Here is an 18151-nt window from a genome sequence, read left to right on the forward strand (position 1 = left end):
CTAGTGCCCACATGTCCCTAGTGCCCAGATGTCTCCACCCCTAAGTGCCCACTCGTGTAGGTGCCCACATGTCCCTAGTGCCCAGATGGTTTTGGTGCCCAGTTGTCCAGCTGCCCAAATGTCCCTAGTGCCCAGTTGTGAAGGTGCCCACATGTCCTTAGTGCCCACTTGTCCCTAGTGCCCAGTTGCCCAAATGCCCACATGTCCCTAGTGCCCAGTTGCCCAAATGCCCACTTGTCCCTAGTGCCCAGTTGCCCAAATGCCCACATGTCCCTAGTGCTCAGATGGTAACTGGGCACCAAAACCATCTGGGCCCTCTTAGCTGAGACAGAGATGAGACAGGGACCCCCTTAACTGAGAGAGAGAGATAAAGCATGGCCCCCTTAGCTGAGAGAGAGATGAAACAGGGACCCCCTCAGTTGTCCACATGTCCCTAGTGCCCAGTTGACCAGATGCCCACATGTTCCTAGTGCCCACATGTCCCTAGTGCCCAGATGTCTCCACCCCTAAGTGCCCACTCGTCTAGGTGCCCACATGTCCCTAGTGCCCAGATGGTTTTGGTGCCCAGTTGTCCAGCTGCCCAAATGTCCCTAGTGCCCAGTTGTGAAGGTGCCCACATGTTCTTAGTGCCCACTTGTCCCTAGTGCCCAGTTGCCCAAATGCCCACATGTCCCTAGTGCCCAGTTGTCCAGGTGCCCACAGGTCCCTAGTGCCCACATGTCTCCACCCCTAAGTGCCCACTCGTCCAGGTGCCCACATGTCCCTAGTGCTCAGATGGTTTTGGTGCCCAGTTGTCCCAAAAATATGGTGATATATTATAACTCTATGGGTGCCCTGATGCCCACCTCAGGCCACCTGACTTGTATTCCTTCAACCCTATATACATTTAGGCCATTTGAAAATAGCAGATCTACAAGCTCACAGTGCGGAGCTTGTAGATCTGCTATTTTCAAAAGATTTTGTATACATTTTATACATTTGAAAACTTGTGAAAAGGGAAATTCTGCATAATGAGTACTTTTACTTTGGTACATTAAGTACATTGTTATACCAATACTTTTGTACTTTTACTCAAGTAAATTTTGAATTCCAGACTTTTACTTTTAACAGAGTATATCTTTCTACATTGCAGTATTGATACTTTTACTTAAGTAAAAAAAATTAGTCATTTTTTCCACCACTGCGGTCCATAATATACCAGACTATGTAGGGTATAGTTATATTTCAGTTATCTTATATTTTCATTTTAATTCCACTGCACAAAATGTAGGGAACAAAAACTAATGTTTACGTACACATATGTTATAAACCCCTCATAAATTAAGAAACTATGCGTTTTAAATTGATTCATGAATGAATTAGTGTCACAAATCCCCCCTCCTTTTGGAAATGGTAGCGACCCATGGGCGGCTCCTTTGACGTCAGTTTCACACACACAGCTGTGCGCTGAGCTTGATTACAGCTCCCAGGTGATGATGAGAACACCGTCTTATTTTTCTGCAACTTTATCAAAGTTTACCAACGAACCTGATTTGAAACCACACGTTATTGCTGGTAAGTTACATACAACATTAGATTTTACTTTTGAAGTTGATTACATTAACGGTGAATGTTATTTATGTCTGAAATGCATCTGTTTGTTTGTACACACTAGCAGAATGCAGCCAAGAAGCTGGGCTAAGTGGCTAACCAGCTAGCTGCCATAACAACATGGATGACTTCACTGTGTCGACTTTAAGGGGTAATATGCATGCAAATATTTTTAAACATAATGTCAGATACTTGTGAGCTTGTAAATCTGTAATTTTTTGGCATGTCCATCATATTGTACCTATTCTGACGCTTTTAATGAAGTTTGATTTGTTATAGATGTGAGAAATGACCAGTGGTGGAAAAAGTACTACATTTTTTTACTTAAGTAAAAGCAGTGGTGGAAAGTAACTCAAGTACATTTACTCAAGTACTGTATTTAAGCACAATTCTGAGGTATTTTGAAGTACTTTTATTTGGAGTATTTCCAATTTTCAAAACTTTATTTCTACTCCACTACATCCGAGTCAAATGTTATACTTTTACTCTACTATTATTTGAGAACTTTAGTTTCAAGTTACTTTGTAAAACATACCAATTCAGACCTAGATGCTTTGGTTATTTGAAAATAGCCAATCTACAAGCTCACATTTGTGACGCGTTGTGAGCTTGTAGATCTGCTATTTTCAAAGGTTTTTATTCATTTGGAAACTTGTGAAATGGGACATTGTGCATATGCCAAACCCTTTGGATAACTGGAACATGCAGGCTAGTATACAAAAATAATTGTATTTACTCTCATTAACCTGTAATTTTGTCTAGTGACAAAGTTCTAGTTAAACATTATTTTTATATACCTTTTTTGTAGGGCTATTATTTCGAATTTTATATAGATGGTTAGATATAAAGCCACCTATGTGCTTGTTATTGTATTTATGGATGCAGCAGTAACTCAGAGGGTTACAGACCTGTTAACCTGTGTAACTGTGTACAAATGGACCGGTAAGGGTCCATTTGGTTCCTAATTATCAGTCATTTAGCTGACGACCCCCTGGATCAAATCAGTTTAATTAATATTATAAAAACTACACTTCTAAAAAATATTAGAATACTTAATAATATTTGCAGCTCCAGTCCCCAGACTCCAGTTGGCCCAGCAACCAGGTGGCAATATTTGATATTGTTTTTTTTACCTATTTTCCTATAGCTGCAAGCATCAGTGAGGCAATGATGCGCACCCTGACTCGTTCAGACTTGCGGGATCTTTTACCAGGCCCAGAAAACTTCTTGAGGAGAAGAGCAGTCTGGCAGTCTTCAGGTCATGTTGATGTCGAGGTCAGTTTCTAACAATAACACAGCATTAAGTAGCAACCTATATAAGTCATGATGGCTTATAGAAGTGTTCAGTTGTTATTTTTAAATGGACTAACTTTAAGTTAACTTTGTTGCATTGGTACTTGTTTAGGCTGTAACACCATTAGGCATTCTCCAAGCCTACCTTTTATTGATTTATTATACCACAAAACTGTTTATTGTTCTGCTTAACAGAGTAATAATGCAAACCATGATCAACAATTGTTAATTCATTTCTCCAATATCCTCTGGTTCAGATATTCATTGGTGTTCGGTTAGCTGGCGCATTAAACATTCTTGTGCTATGTTGTCAGTGCAGTTTAACAACACAGTAAAAAGGAAATGTTGGTTTTGCCAGTACTTCATAATCTTTTATTTTATAGGAATCTGGCCGAGAAGACTCAGGCGGTTCTACTTCTGCTAACAAGTCACCACTGCCACAGACTTCAACACCTGTTGGAGGATGTCCAGCTGCAAACTACACAACCCCTGAAAAGGTTGTGAAGATATCCATCCCAGGCTACGTATACACAGACAGCAAACTTGAGCACGTCCGAAAACGATACTTTGTGTTGGCGAAGAGGGGTGAAGAGCGGAACTGCGAAATGTCCAAGGACCTCAGATGCCGGCTCATCCGTAACACCATGACCAGTATGATCGCAATCCTGAGGGCAAAGGGGGATGCTGAATCTGACCGATACCCATCACAACCAGAAGTCACAGATATGGCAAAAAGAATAGTCCTGTACTACCCCATGCTGCAGGACCTGAACAATAACACTACATGGGTAAGTGAAATGTATCCAGTTCATGACTACAGTGTTGGCATTTTAAGTGGAGTTTAGACTGCTTTACTTTTGTCTTGTGCAGGTCACTGTGTATGGACAGCTATTCAAACGATTGCAGAACCTGAGATCCCCCCAAAAGATCTTTCCAGATGGGAGACCTTCAAAGAAGCACCGCCCGCAGCCGATGATGCCCCGTCTTGAGCAGCCAACTGACACAGAGGAAATCGATTCTTCGAGTGACTCGACCATCATTCTAGACTGCTCTTCAGAGGAGAATACGACCCCAGAAAGAGGTGACCTTCAAATTTATATTTACACATTTACCCGTGTAGGGGTTCATATTTTTGTGATGTTTACAGGTCTAATTAACCCATATCACATTTAAACATTTTGGTTTTCATGATGCACTCGTAAAATAAAGTAGAAGGGTTAGTATTGGCAAATGTGCATTCTGCTTTGACTGTTATTAGAGACCTGAATCATCCAATATCATGTGCAGCAACTACTTTACTTTATAATCACTCATTCATATAAAATGTTATGTATTTATTTTATGTTGTGTTTGCATAACACAACCGTGTCTCTCCAGCTCTTTAATAAACAGAACATACATTTAACAGTTGTGTTGCCAATTTTAGGCAATCAGGAGAGGGTACCCATTTCAGCTAGAATTTTATAGTGTCCTAGTTCACACATTTTGTCTCCTCACTACTTTGTGTCATCAATTCCAATTTCACGTGTTTATCCTTTATGAGTTCTCTCTTCTGATTTGATAAAATTGGTATCCCAAACTGAAAATGCATTTTATGTTTAGTAGAGATGGAGAGACAGGAGAACCCTGTTAATGAACAAACACACTATGATTATTATCAGAATATAGAGCTACTTGACTATAATGATGTATTTTTGTGTCTTCTAGCTAACAAGCCGGCAGACATCGACAGTCCTGATTCCGAGTCCGACAGTCCAGCAACCATGGACAAGCTCCACAAAACCCTACAGGCAAACCACAAGTCTGTTTCTCAGCTCCAGGATTTGGAATTCAAAGCCAGAAGAGCATTCATCGATTCAGATTCCGTTCGCGATGAGGACAAATACAACAAAATTATAGAGGGATATCCGTGCTTCCATTTCATTGCACATGTAAGTGAATGTTGATAAGGCATAATTCAAAACATCTACCAATGTTTTGCCAATTTCCTCCTAGATGATGCATTCAAACGTGTTTATATATTGAATATTTCATAGGTGATGGAGGAACTTCGCCTCATCCTGGACAAGAATAACATCGACTACATTGATGAACTGAAAGGAAGATGGCACGACTTCTGCCAGAAGCTGCAGTTTTATGGCATGTCGAAAAAGATGATGAAACCTCCAATGGGAATGACCAAAAGTAAGCACTTGATGTTGGGTGGATATATCACGTTGATGTGCAAGTCTCTATCTCTCTTTTTGTCTTAAATATATATAGAGATATCTATTGTAGATCATTGATTGTGCATTTTTATCTAAGTATAAATGTAATGAATCTTTTCCTCAACAATTCAACAGGCTCTCATGGTCCTCCGTGCACTGCCATCACTGTTCCCCTCTACGACTGCTGCTCCAAAGAGGCAAGGAGACGCGAGTGAGGCTCTGGTGCATGTCCTGGAGGTGAGCTGTGTACAACATTACAGTATAATATTCACTTGTCAAAAGCAACACAATCTGATGTGTTGAAATAGTTATAGCTGAAGGTCCTGCATATAACTTCATCAGGATTTAGCTGGCTCAGGTTTAACAAATGAAATGATCATTGAAACAAAAGTGCATTACTTGATAGACGGATGTGTGTGTTTTGTGTTAAAGGAAAAAGAAGACCCCAATGTGTACTTGAAGAAGCGTCCTCTATCCTCTCCTGTGCTGATTGTGAGTGAGTCCGGCTTCCTCCTGGCTATAGGAGATGAGCCCATACATACACTCCCAAAATGTGAGGTAGCAGAGGGTGTTTTGTACCTTATGGCCTACTATTATGCCCTACACCTTAGGTACCCCAAGTGTGTAGCCACTCTGCCTTCTGTCATACAAACGGAGGTCCTCATGGACGAAATCCATGAGGGAGACCTCACTCCATCTTACAAGAAATTCATGGCCGATTGGAAAGCTTTCATCGGCCACTAAAGCTTATGGTCAGATGTGGACTGAAGTACCCCATCCCCATCCTTGCTATAATCCACAGCCTAGATAGTATTCTAGGCTGCAATCCACAGCCTTAAATTCTATGTAGCCTTGTTAGCCGAGCAGTACATGTTCAATACCGAACAGTTTAATTTGAATGTTATTACACTGCACTTTATATTGAGGAATGTGTTATATTAACCAGCTGTTTGTGTTAAAGCAATAACTTTATTTTGAATCTTAAAATATCAGGGTAGAGGAAATATTGGTAGAGGTTTGGATTGTGTAGTTACCTTGCCATGATGCAACTCCAAAGGTAGGCAAGAAATCAAAAATGATTGGTCCATTGCCTCATTGGCTTACATTGTATAGTGAAACAGCTCTCAAAGTCACTCTTTTGGCACGTAAACAAACGCAAACAAAGCTGATTAAGACAAAATGGAACATCATAAAACCCAGTACTGTTTTTTTCCCCTTTTTTTTTTATAAAACTATTTTTATGAGGAACAAAACCTGGACTGGATCCGCATCCGGATCTTCAAATAGTAAAATCAAGTGGAAGTTGAAATCTTAAATTTAAAAAGGAAAAACATGGGTTTTGTGATGTTCTATAATGTCTGAATCAGCTGTTTGTGTACGGGCTAAAGGAGAGACTTTGAGAGCTGTTTCACTGTACAATGTAAGTCAATGAGGAGCATATTGATCAATTTCTAATGACTATTTTGGATTTCTTGTCCACCTTGGAGTTGTATCATGCCAAGGCAACCCTACCTTGTGTTCTTGCCCTTTTAAAGAAATGCCCTATTTGAATGTGAAAATATACAGTAAGCACTTTGTACGTGTTTTGAGGGACATGACATTGGTCATATGTTCAGGTATGACCTCAATGTTATACACATTTGACATGTTCTGCGATTTTCAATATTGTGTGTACATGTATTTATTTTAATTCAGTACACTGTGAGCCAAAAAGTATTGAAAGCATCTAATGCCAGTGCAATATTATTTTATGTTTTCTTTTTTATGTTGTGAATGGCCTCTGTCCAGTCAATGGTTGGAGGGAAGGGTGAATGGTGCTCCAGTCAGACACACTGTATGTATACTGTGAAGTTGCCATGTGATGCTGCACGTACTGTATTTTATATAAGGTATACATAGAAAATAAATTGTATTTCTTTAATGCAAGACTTGTTTTAATTATTTCAGTCTTATTTGAAGTAGGTGATGGGTCTTATATCTAGAACAAAATCACTTTTGTAGAGCTTAGAATAAGATGCATACGCTTGAATTGAAATGAATAGGCTTGCCAAACTGGGTGATGGGTCTTATATCTAGAACAATATCACTTTTGTAGAGCTTAGAATAAGATGCATATGCTTGATTTGAAATGAATAGGCTTGCCAAACAGGACAAAATGTCTTATTATGACACAAAAAGCATTTCCTAATATTAGTAACAATTGTTTAATTTGAGTATTTCCAGCTAACTTCAAGAAATATTTGATCTATTATATAACTTAATATTAGTTAATATAGCTCACAATTAGTTTTTCCTACTAATTCCAAGATGTATTTTTATCTTGAAAGCCCACATATCACATCTTATTTCAAGACATCTTGACAAGCTAAAGTATACTAGTTCCATTGGCAGATTAGATTGCTTATTTCAATCAAAATACACTTGTATTACATATTTTTTTTCTTATTTTTAGATGGCCATTTTTTGCAGTGCATGTAGAAGTAAATACTAACAGAATGTACAAGAGTTTTTCACTATTATATCTGTAATGCTTACAGTCATGTAATTATGTACCATTCTGCCAAATGAAAAACCATCTCCTATCATGAAACAGTTCAAAAGAACCCTTATAGAATTGGGTGTAAATACATTTTGTCATTATAAATGCTTACACAATGTAGAATATACCAATGAGTAGAGCAAGCAGTGTGTAAATGTAACCGTTTTATTTAGAAAAAAAAATATGGCTGTAGTGTCCCAGGTCTTCATCTGCAGTTCCTTCATTTTTGCAGGCTGATGACAACTTTCTGTCCTGTCATTGGAAAGAACACATTAGATTAGATTTAGTTTACATGGATATCATCCGACGTGATACCTAATTTATTCTTAGTTGCATGCGCACCAAAAATAGCATACCTACAAGCTCACAAAGTGTCGAGTCCGCGACGCGTTGTGAACTTGTAGATCTGCTATTTTCGGGACCTAGGTCCCGAAAATACGTCGTCATACGTCGTCGTGAGTAGCTCTGAAACATGTCAGTCATGGCGGAGCTTCAACCTGGTGTTTGCAATTTCTACATGTACAGACCTTACATCTACATAAACGTTCATATTTCAAATATAAAGTGCTGACCTCATGCCACGGATGTTACAATTTGAATCAGGTGGGTCTAAGTACCAGTATCTTCCGTATTGTTTAATAAAAAGCATTTTAATCCAATCGGTGGCCATTTTCTCCTTATGCTTTCAATTACGCGACCCTATCGGTTGGGATGTATATTGCACTCTGATACATTATACATCTAAGAGAAAATGGCCACCATTCGGATTTAAATGTTTTTTTTATTTAAAAATACGGAAGATACGGGTACTTAGACCCATCCGATTCCAATTGTAACATCTGTGGCCACGGGGTAAGAACTTTATATTTGAAATATGAACGTTTATGTAGATGAAAGGGTTGTGAATGGAGAAAGTGCCAAAACCAGGTTGAAGTTCCGCCATGACAGTCATGTTCCCAAAAAAAAAGACATGGAGTTCCGTGGCTACAGGCAAACTCAACAATAACAAACGTTCCGTTCACGCCACGGCTCCACAAGCTAGTTTAGTCTACCCGAGGGATACAACATGAGATTATAGTGATGTGGCAACTTTACAGCATGTTTACTTACTCGAGAGACAAGCGTCCACCGTCCACGGTCCGTGTACATTCTGTCAGTTCCACTAGGAAAAATCCCCGACGGGTTTGTTGCTCCACACTGTCCGCATAGCTGCGTGTGGGTCCGGGTACTAAAGTATAACTCTGATATGTTTGCAGACGCCATGATAGTACATGTTTCCTCCGAGGTGGAAAGACTGGTGATGCGAGGTTAGTACATGTGAGGTAGCTAATGGGAGTGGTCGAGTGGGGAAAGAAGGTTGAACAATGTTACGGTGACACCTTCGGGGCCGGTCCTTTGAGCTATGGGGGTTGCTTTGGATCTGAACTACACCTGTAGTCACCTGCAGTCATGTAGTGCGGACATAAGGTGAGAGCTGCGGAAAATGTAATTTGACGCTATGGGCAGCAAAATCGGCGAAGTTCCCCTTTAAGTGTTTTTCAAACTGCTCAAAATTGCGGACAATCTAAGGGCGGAGAGAGAGACATGGAAACGGAATAGATTGAAGAGAGCGAGACATGGAAACAATAGATTGAAGAGAGAGACAGATGGAAGCAGAATGGATTGATTGGACGTGTCAACCTATTGCCATTAACAGGAATAGAACCCTCAACCTTTGGATTGACAGGCTGCAACACTACCTATAGTGCTATAGCTTCGACCAGGCTGAGGTTGTCTGTTGAAGATAAAAGTGAACCAGTGAAAGCAGCCGATCTACAAGCTCAGAAACACGTTGCTATCTGAAAAGTTTTGAGATTGTAGATCGGCTATTTTCAGAATGAAGTATGTCATACATTGCAAAAACAGACCTTCTCAGATAAGCATTTCATGTTATCTTTATCAATTGCATTTGTATTCATTAATGCAGTCTTGTTGTTTGCAATGCACTTTAAATGAAGTCTCCACCAAGTGAGGCTTGAACCGGCAACCTTGATGTTGTGAAACATTCACTTAAGCGGGAAGCCATTGGACCAACAGACCTGATCCAGTGAAAACGGAGGTCAGACAGATGATACCATTTCACGCAAATAACTGAAAAATCCTGGGTTAAAGTGTTTTTTCAAACTGCTCAAAATTGCAGACAATCTAAGGGCGGAGAGAGAGACATGTAAACGGAATAGATTGAAGAGAGAGAGACATGGAAACAATAGATTGAAGACAGAGAAGGATGGAAGCAGAATGGATTGATTGGACGTGTCAACCTATTGCCATTAACAGGAATCGAACCCTCAACCTTTGGATTGACGGGCTGCAACATTACCTATAGTGCTATAGCTTTGTCCAGGCTGAGGTTGTCTGTTGAAGATAAAAGTGAACCAGTGAAAGCAGCCGATCTACAAGCTCAGAAACACGTTGCTATCTGAAAAGTTTTGAGATTGTAGAACGGCTATTTTCAGAATGAAGTATGTCATACATTGCAAAAACATACCCTCTCAAATAAGTATTTCAGGTTATGTTTAACAATTGCACATGTACTAATTGACACAATCATGTTGTGTGCAATGCAACTTTAATGAAGTCCGCATCAAGTGAGGCTTGAACTGGCAACCTTCAGGTTGTGAGGCACACGTTTAAGGGAGAAGCCATTGGACCAACAGACAAGAACCCGTGAAAAAGGAGATCACACAGATGATACAGTTTCACGCAAATAGCTGAAAAATCCTGGGTTTAAGTGTTTTTCAAACTGCTCAAAATTGCGGACAATCTAAGGGCGGAGCTTACTGGTCAACGTGATACATGTGTTCCTCATGAGTCAAGGCACATGTGTAAACAGGTTTAATGGCTGTCGGCCAAACGAGGCATGACTTTTGCCTGTTTAAAGTTTGCACTTTCAAAAAATCGCTATAGCGCCCGCCTTTGACCAATTGGAGTAAGATTGGTTTCAGTAATATTTGGAATGACCCTCAACATTAACGCAAAGTTTCAAAGAAATGTGAGTCTGCATGTATGTGTTAGGGGCAGATGAATAATTGTCATAAAACTGCAATATTCATTGGCTCATTAAAGCTTCATTTTTTCACTTATGGAAAATCTTTTGCATCAGTTTGTCGGCATAGGTCCAAAGTTCATGTGTAAAACGTTTCGTGCAGATTACTCAAAAATCCCAGGAGGAGATAGGTTTTAACTGTTTTTCATATAATTCAAAATGGTGGGAGATCTAAAGGTCAGAGGTCAAAAGTCAGAGGGTTAAAGTTGTTCATCATGAGTAGACGCATGTGTGTATTGAAGTTTTATGGCTGTAGGTCAAACAGGGCATGAGTTGTACCTGTTCAAAGTTGGCATTTTCAATTGAGTGCTATAGCGCCACCTTTTGACGAAAGATTGTGAGATTTATTTCTTGATAGTTTTTCATGACCATCTACCATATGGCAGAGTTTCGTAAAAAGCGACAGCACGGTTCACCCAGAACTGCGAAAAGTGGCAGAAGAAACAGAATACAGGGAATAATAAAACAGGTCCAGAGCTGAGCTCTGGCCCCGTAATAACCATGCAGGGTTTTGATTAAAAACACAAAATGATTTACTCATCATTTGCTGCTTACACAGTAAACGGTCATGTGTAGTATAGTCAACATTCAATATTTTCTTCTACTTACAGACCAGGTTGTCAAAATGTAAATACATGTCATTAACAGATATCAAGAAGTAGGCTAGCATTTATGTCAAAGTGCTTACCTAAAGAGCAGTTGCTTACACAACAGAAGTATATCATCTGTTAATGTTATCCACAGGGGAAGCCAAACGCAAGATATAGACTGAGTTGAAGAAAACATTTATTTATCACAGACAGACACACATTTGAAATATTTATTTATGTCCACATAAACAGAAGTACAAGATGTACAAAGGACAAACACTGCCAGTGCAGTCAGATAATGGGGAAACAGCCAGTTACAAAGTGCATGTAAGGCAGAGCATTGTTACATACAAAACGAAAGATGGCATACAATCATGGGTAAAGGAAACAACGCCTCCTCCAAATTGAGCGGCTTCCTATAATAGCTGAGGGTGAGTGCTTCAAAGACAGAAAACACCCTAATTGTTTAGCCCTCCTTTTGGAGAGGCCGGCCATTTGAAGACCCCTCACAACCAACTTGTGCACGTGCCCTAGGCTTCCAAAGATAAAAACTAAAAGTTTACATCTGTAGCCTAGCTGAGAGATGGTCTGCTCTAGCTGATGATATTTTAGCACTTTGGTTAGGAAGGCTTCCTCTAAGCTGTAATCAAAAGTACAGCCAACCTCGAGAATGAACACCTCTCTATGGTTTTCATTAACAACAATGACATCAGGGGTGTTAGCTGAAATGTTAGAGAACACAGAATCATCATTACACAGGCTAAACATGCTCGGCTTCACAGTAGAATGCTTACACAGCATAATGGAGGACCTGAAAATAGAAGAGATATCTTTTGATATCAGATCCACTATTCTGTCATGGATACTTATGTAGAGTCCCCTGTATACATGGCACCCGTTTAGGATGTGGGACATGGTTTCAGCTATTTGTTCAAGACCATGATGTATACAGTGAGGAGCATGGTTGCCTGGAAACCAGATGGAGAGGTTAAGTTTAGATGGTAAAACCTGCAACCTCGCTTTCAGAGTAAAGATAACAATGCATTCATTTAAAGCAACATTTTTTAACATCTAATTAATCAGTGGGAGTTGGTGTTCTGTTCCACACACAGTCATAGATGCTCTGACAGAAATACTGGGGTCAGATATAAAGTCCTCAGAGACAGCCAACGCCTCAGAGTTAGACCCTACCCACTTCAAAGTAACATCAGCCCAACAGCACAGATCGTTTAAGTCCGGCCAGTCTGACCACACACCGAAGCTGGGAGAAGCGACTGTCTACAGTAGCTTTCCACTAAGTTTCCTCCTGAAGCCTAGGAAGCTAGGATCCGAGCCACATGCCAGTGGGACCTTAAGTCGTTTTAGGTCCAAGAACAGAGATGAGCGTGCAAGCTCTCTCACATACTGGTCATCATTGTTCAGCATATTTAACAAATGGAAGAGCCGTAGCAATATATGTCCATTCAAAATTAGGAACACCCATACCACCCTCACGTTTACTGTGAAATATAATGTCACGTGTTGTGTGTGTGTTAAGACCAGTCCATTGTCTCACTAGGTGCACAGTTTTGTCAGTCACACACACACACACACACACACACACACACACACACACACACACACACACACACACACACACACACACACACACACACACACACACACACACACACACACACACACACAAGAGGACAGAGCAGAGCAGAGCTAGCGATCCTGGTGGCCAGAAGAAAAGCGGGACTGCTGTGTCAGGTACTGAGTCACAGCTTCAGCCTTGTCGACCTGTTGGAAGGTTCTTGCAATGGGGGCAGGAGCAGCAGCAGCCAAACCTTCACTGACGGCTCTCAGGGCTGATGGACTTCTGGTGTATTGGTCCTTCAAAGAGCCCATCAAATCAAATGCATAGTCTGAAGAGAAGAGAATATTATATTGAAACACACACATTAAAAGTATAGCAGTATTTCCAAATATGCAAATTGTTGATAATTCCAAATAGTTATTGAACACACACCGTAAGATGGTTTGTCTTTGATGGGATGCGCAACATGTTGCCCTTTACGGAACCTAGGGTAGGACACTGCGTAGCGTGGTTCTCCAGCACTAGTAGTGGCCACTGTTCTGTTCCCATTGTGGTTGTAATGCATAGCTGCTAAAAGGAGCCTATGGAAAGGAGAAACATTTTATGATAATACATTTTATGATAATTAATGTCAGAGATGAGGATGAAAACTGAAACGCTCGCACACTGTAGGCTCCAGTTGTAAGAACAGTGCTGCTGTGACGTTTCAAGAGCCCGAAACATCACAGCAGCACTCAGGTGTAATAAAATAAATCCTACAACTGGAGCCTGCAGTGTGCAAGCGTTCTCTTTCAGTTTTCATGTTATATTTTTTTGCTTAGCACCTGCCCAAGTTTGGTTGTGGATTGCGCATGTCTCTCCTCCATTTAGAGATGAGGATGAAGGCACAGTTACCAAGGGTGCAAGTGCACACCAGTCCTTGCAAGGTGCCAGCCAACGAAATAAACACTGTGGGATAAGAGTCGCCACACCCTCGTAGCTGCCGATTGCAAAAACTTATTGTGTACACAGAGGAGTGTGCGGTGGTGACTCTTTATTCTACTGTAATGAGGATAAGATCTTTTCATTCAGAATACATTTACTTAATCATTCTGAAATTTCAATGTATTGAAATTTCTAATTTAGCATTTTTACTGCCAAAACCAAATTATCTTACGACACTGATCCTTAATAGTCTGACTGTACCTGCTATGCATTCCAAGGAAGGAGAACCCTGTGTGCTTTGGGGCAAAGCGGATCATCAGGGAGTGGAACGCCTCGAGTGAGTAGGTTTGGTTCTGGGGAGATAGCTGCCGTACATCTTTGATGAACAGTTTTTGACTCACAAGAGCCTCCAGTTGAACAGCTGCTGATGAACCTGCACACACATACAACATCAGCATCAACTGATTTTTCAATCTCTCCCTGATCATATGCTTTTTTGTACATATTTGTGAAAGGTTATTATACAACAGGTAGTTCCGACCAAGCAATCTGATTGGTTGAAATAGCTATCTAGCCGTGGTTCAAACCAGCATGATAGTACGGGCCTAATCACATTAATAAATCACTCCGCACTGCAGTCCGCACCTGATTAGACCATATATGGCACAGCTGTGCTGTGACGTCACGCTGTCCCACGGTAGGAAAACAAACAGCACGGCGAAAATAGCCGATCTACAAGTTCACAACGCGTCGCCAGGTATTGCACGGCGAAAAGAGCCGATCTACAAGCTTGTAGATCAGTTATTTTGGCCACGTGACACGGTCGTATGACGGAGCATATAGCCTACTGGAATTCATTCCACTGCGCAAGCATTGATAGCTCAGCTGTGTTGATGAGACGGTGTCTCAGAGCGCTGCTACAGGGACTATTTAATGTCTCAGTCAAATAAACTCTTCTCTTTACAGGGAAACGGATAATAGCGAAAAATTTTTTTTATGAATTGCCCCACAATATGAATACATTTGGATGTGTTTTGTTGGTAACTGTTGTATAATCGCAATATTACACTCGAGGGTGTGCTTTACCTTACATTATTGGCACTTCAGTGATGCTCGCGGAACTCGGCTTCGCCTCATTCCTGACCGCATCACTGGCGTGCCAATAATGACGGTAAAGCACACCCGCTCGTGTAATATTGCTTAATTCACATGGATATTCATTCAGACCATCAACAAACTAACAGATCATGAAAAAGTTAACTTGTGCACATTCCTGAGCGATAGATACCTGGTTCAAGCCACTCCTTGTTTCTGTCCTCTCCTTCCAATGGCTCATGCTGACAGGCAGGGAATGCAGGAGTGTCATGCTCATGTATGTCTTGAGCATGATTGACAAGGATTCTCCACTTTGCCTCCATCATGTCTGCATTGCCACTGGGAGTAGAACCGGCGGTCCAGTAGAGGTGGTTCACAAAAGACTGCTTCCAGAGCTTTATAACCTCACAGTCACGTTCTCTTGAAAGGGCATCCAACTTCTTGCCTACGGCTGTTATTGCACGCACACACACACGCGCACGCACAAACACACACTTTAAAATCGCACTGACAAAATTGAACTACTGTGATTGGTCTTGCCTTCCATGTAGCCATGTATTTTCAAGGACAAATACTTACATTTGGCAATATGCCAGATATCAAAGAAGTGTTGTGTTCCTTCAGCTCACAGCACATCTCGCACCCATTTTGCTACCTGCAGAATTAGTTGAATTGTACAGATATATGTCAGAATTATTTCAAGTAAACTTGAAATGCATTCACATTCAAATATTTCTATTTCTAAAGTGAAAAAAATACAAAAAGTAATCTATCACCACAGAGCCCCTCTCAGTTTCTTGATCGCCACAAGTTGATCGCCACGTGAGACCCATTGTAACCAAATTGCCATCTTATAAACACAGGAGACTTTATTCAACAGCTTTCAGAGGTAAATATCCCCAATTCCACTGCCAACATTTATTTGGTTACCCTTGACGTGGCCTCCCTTAGTTTATACCAATATCCCCCATGATTTTTCTGCCAATTCAACTATCACCAGAGAAAGTGTGTGTGTGTGTGTGTGTTTGTGTGTGTCTGTCTGTCACTTGTACCTGGCGGTTTCTGTCGGTGACAAGGACTGCGACTTTCAAGTCCTGCTCCTTCAACTTGATGCTGCGTTGCAGGCCCTCTATCTCACACCAGTTGCTGTTAGCAACTTCTGAACTCTGAGCACAATCAGACAAACAAAAAACAAACCTAAACAAATGGGAATCCCAAACACAAACAAAGTAGAATGTAGCCGCATAGATATGGCAGAAGGTACATGAGGCATGAATAACAGACCTGTACAAGCTGAAGGTCAATGGCCCCGATTCATAAAGGGATTTACGACCATATTTTGTACCTACCGGCATTTAGGACAAATCCTACACCTGCAGTCGGATTCATAAAGGTTTTTTGGTCTGTGTTTTGTGCGTCAGGTGCGCACGTTCTCAGGTCAGCCCCGAGGCTGTCTTACCAGGGCTGAAATGTGCGTATGTCTTTAGAATGCTTTATTCTTCATGCCAAAATCAATTACAACAGTGGCAAACCTCAAATAAAATATATATGTGCCCAACATTTGTCAACACATATATATAATTTTTTTTTAAATAAATGTCAAACGATATATTGCTTGTAGCCTATGCATCATATAGACATGATGTAGATTCCACCGCTTTTTATTTATTTTCTAGGCTATCAGTTGCATTTAGAGCGGGCCATCTCAGCCAAAGTGTCACGTAATAATGAAAATAGGCTAATGATGCCTTAATGAAACTGCGGAGGGACTGACGCACCTCTGTCCGTGCCGCGGTATTAATTTGTAGGCTAATAGTCTACTGTAGGCTACTCTACTGTATTTTGATCACATGAACACCACACACAACAGCCTAATAAATATTACCATCTGTAGACGAAACTAATAGTGGATGAAAGCTGTGTCCAGAAGATCTAATATTCCCCATTCCGACGTAGGACAGTGATATATTAATCAAAAATGCACTAATTTAATCAATAAGTAATCAATAAGCTCTGGTCCATAATCGGATAGCAGCGTTCCACTTGTATGCTGGATTTCATCATCTTTTTACCTTGGTAAAGGTGCGCAATGTTCATTAGAAAAGGCTTATATATATCCTTTCCACGTTTTATTAGCCTTTTATTTGGTAATGGGGTTAAACCTTGTAAACTTCTTTATTCTCATTACACATGAGAGCATTTATTACGTGATCCGCTTCCAGACAGAACAGTAAGTTGTCAAGGCGATGCGAAGCCGCATCTGTTATCTTTAGACGAGGCGGAGTTGAACTTCAAACTTTGATCAGCGTTGCCAGATGTTGTGAGAGAAATAAGCAACCAGGTCTAGGAAAACAAGCCCAAAAGAAGCAACTGGCACTTAGGCCATTATAAGCACTTTAATTAAACCGTTGTGAGCTTGTAGATTTGCTATATTAAAAAAAAATCTTGTAATAAAATGTGCAATATTTGGAAGATTTTTTAAACATTCTAACAACACAAATCTGCCTCCAGCTGGCACAAAACATTTTCAGATGGGGCTTATAGGGATAAATTAGCCTACATATTAACTTGGGGGTCCATGACATAAAAATATTTGAGAACCACCGGTTAAAACAATTGAACAATTGTGAAGCAAGCCCAAATAACCAACTACACTTTAGAAACAAGCCCAAAAAACCGCGGTCCCCACAGCTACCAATATTTACAAGCAACTTTACAGAAAAATAAGCCCAAATTCGCTTATAATAAGCGGACATGGCAACGCTGTTTAGCACGGTTCAGCACGGTGACGTTGAAGTTGGATGCTGTTGGATGCAGCCAGAGTGTAGAAAAGAGAGTAGCGACACGCTTTGATCTCGCCGCAAAGCGGGCTCCTATGGGCTATAGTTCCAAACATTGGAACTATCTCATTGAGATAGACAGAGCACTTCCGCATTCCATTCTTACAATGGGAGTCGACGCTAGTGTCAGAACTCTCTTTATGGCTCTGGATGCAGCCTTCCAGAGTAATCATCACACCTGGTCATACGCACTGGTCGTACGCACGTCTCTGTGATATACGAACCCCTTTGGGAATTGCACGTCCGTTTGTGACTACCAAAATACGACCTCCTTTACAAACTTTATTTACCCCATATTTACGACCCTCGTTATGAATCGGGGCCAATGACTTTATTCAGCCTGTCCTCAATAAGGGAGTATGTCCCGTATTTGGCACAGTGTCCTGTACTGTCCGATCTGTAAAAAGCA

General features: G+C 40.8%; 3 protein-coding genes across 3 annotated transcripts in view; 2 read left to right on the top strand and 1 right to left on the bottom strand.

Annotated features, from left to right (window-relative positions):
- LOC308105275 (limbic system-associated membrane protein-like) overlaps window positions 1–18151 on the top strand; it is a 213493-nt gene that overhangs the window by 79857 nt on the left and 115485 nt on the right. The window lies entirely within an intron of this gene.
- Window positions 1479–5834, top strand: LOC308104323 (uncharacterized protein; the record flags this gene model as incomplete). Its single annotated transcript, XM_080454732.1, has 9 exons — window positions 1479–1554; window positions 1658–1741; window positions 2738–2865; window positions 3267–3671; window positions 3754–3964; window positions 4591–4814; window positions 4920–5067; window positions 5226–5301; window positions 5702–5834. Exons 2-9 carry the CDS (start codon window positions 1711–1713, stop codon window positions 5832–5834), a joined length of 1356 nt encoding a protein of 451 aa, XP_080310858.1. The 5' UTR covers window positions 1479–1554; window positions 1658–1710.
- On the bottom strand, window positions 13012–15988 carry LOC308104324 (uncharacterized protein; the record flags this gene model as incomplete). Its single annotated transcript, XM_080454733.1, has 6 exons — window positions 15955–15988; window positions 15482–15557; window positions 15096–15353; window positions 14069–14240; window positions 13316–13464; window positions 13012–13211 (listed from the first exon to the last, which is right to left on the bottom strand). The coding sequence occupies exons 3-6, from the start codon at window positions 15226–15228 to the stop codon at window positions 13012–13014; spliced, it is 654 nt and encodes a 217-aa protein (XP_080310859.1). The 5' UTR covers window positions 15229–15353; window positions 15482–15557; window positions 15955–15988.

Source organism: Gymnoscopelus braueri (genome assembly GCF_963280865.1).
Source record: "Gymnoscopelus braueri genome assembly, chromosome: 17".
NCBI classification, from domain to species: Eukaryota; Metazoa; Chordata; class Actinopteri; order Myctophiformes; family Myctophidae; genus Gymnoscopelus; species Gymnoscopelus braueri.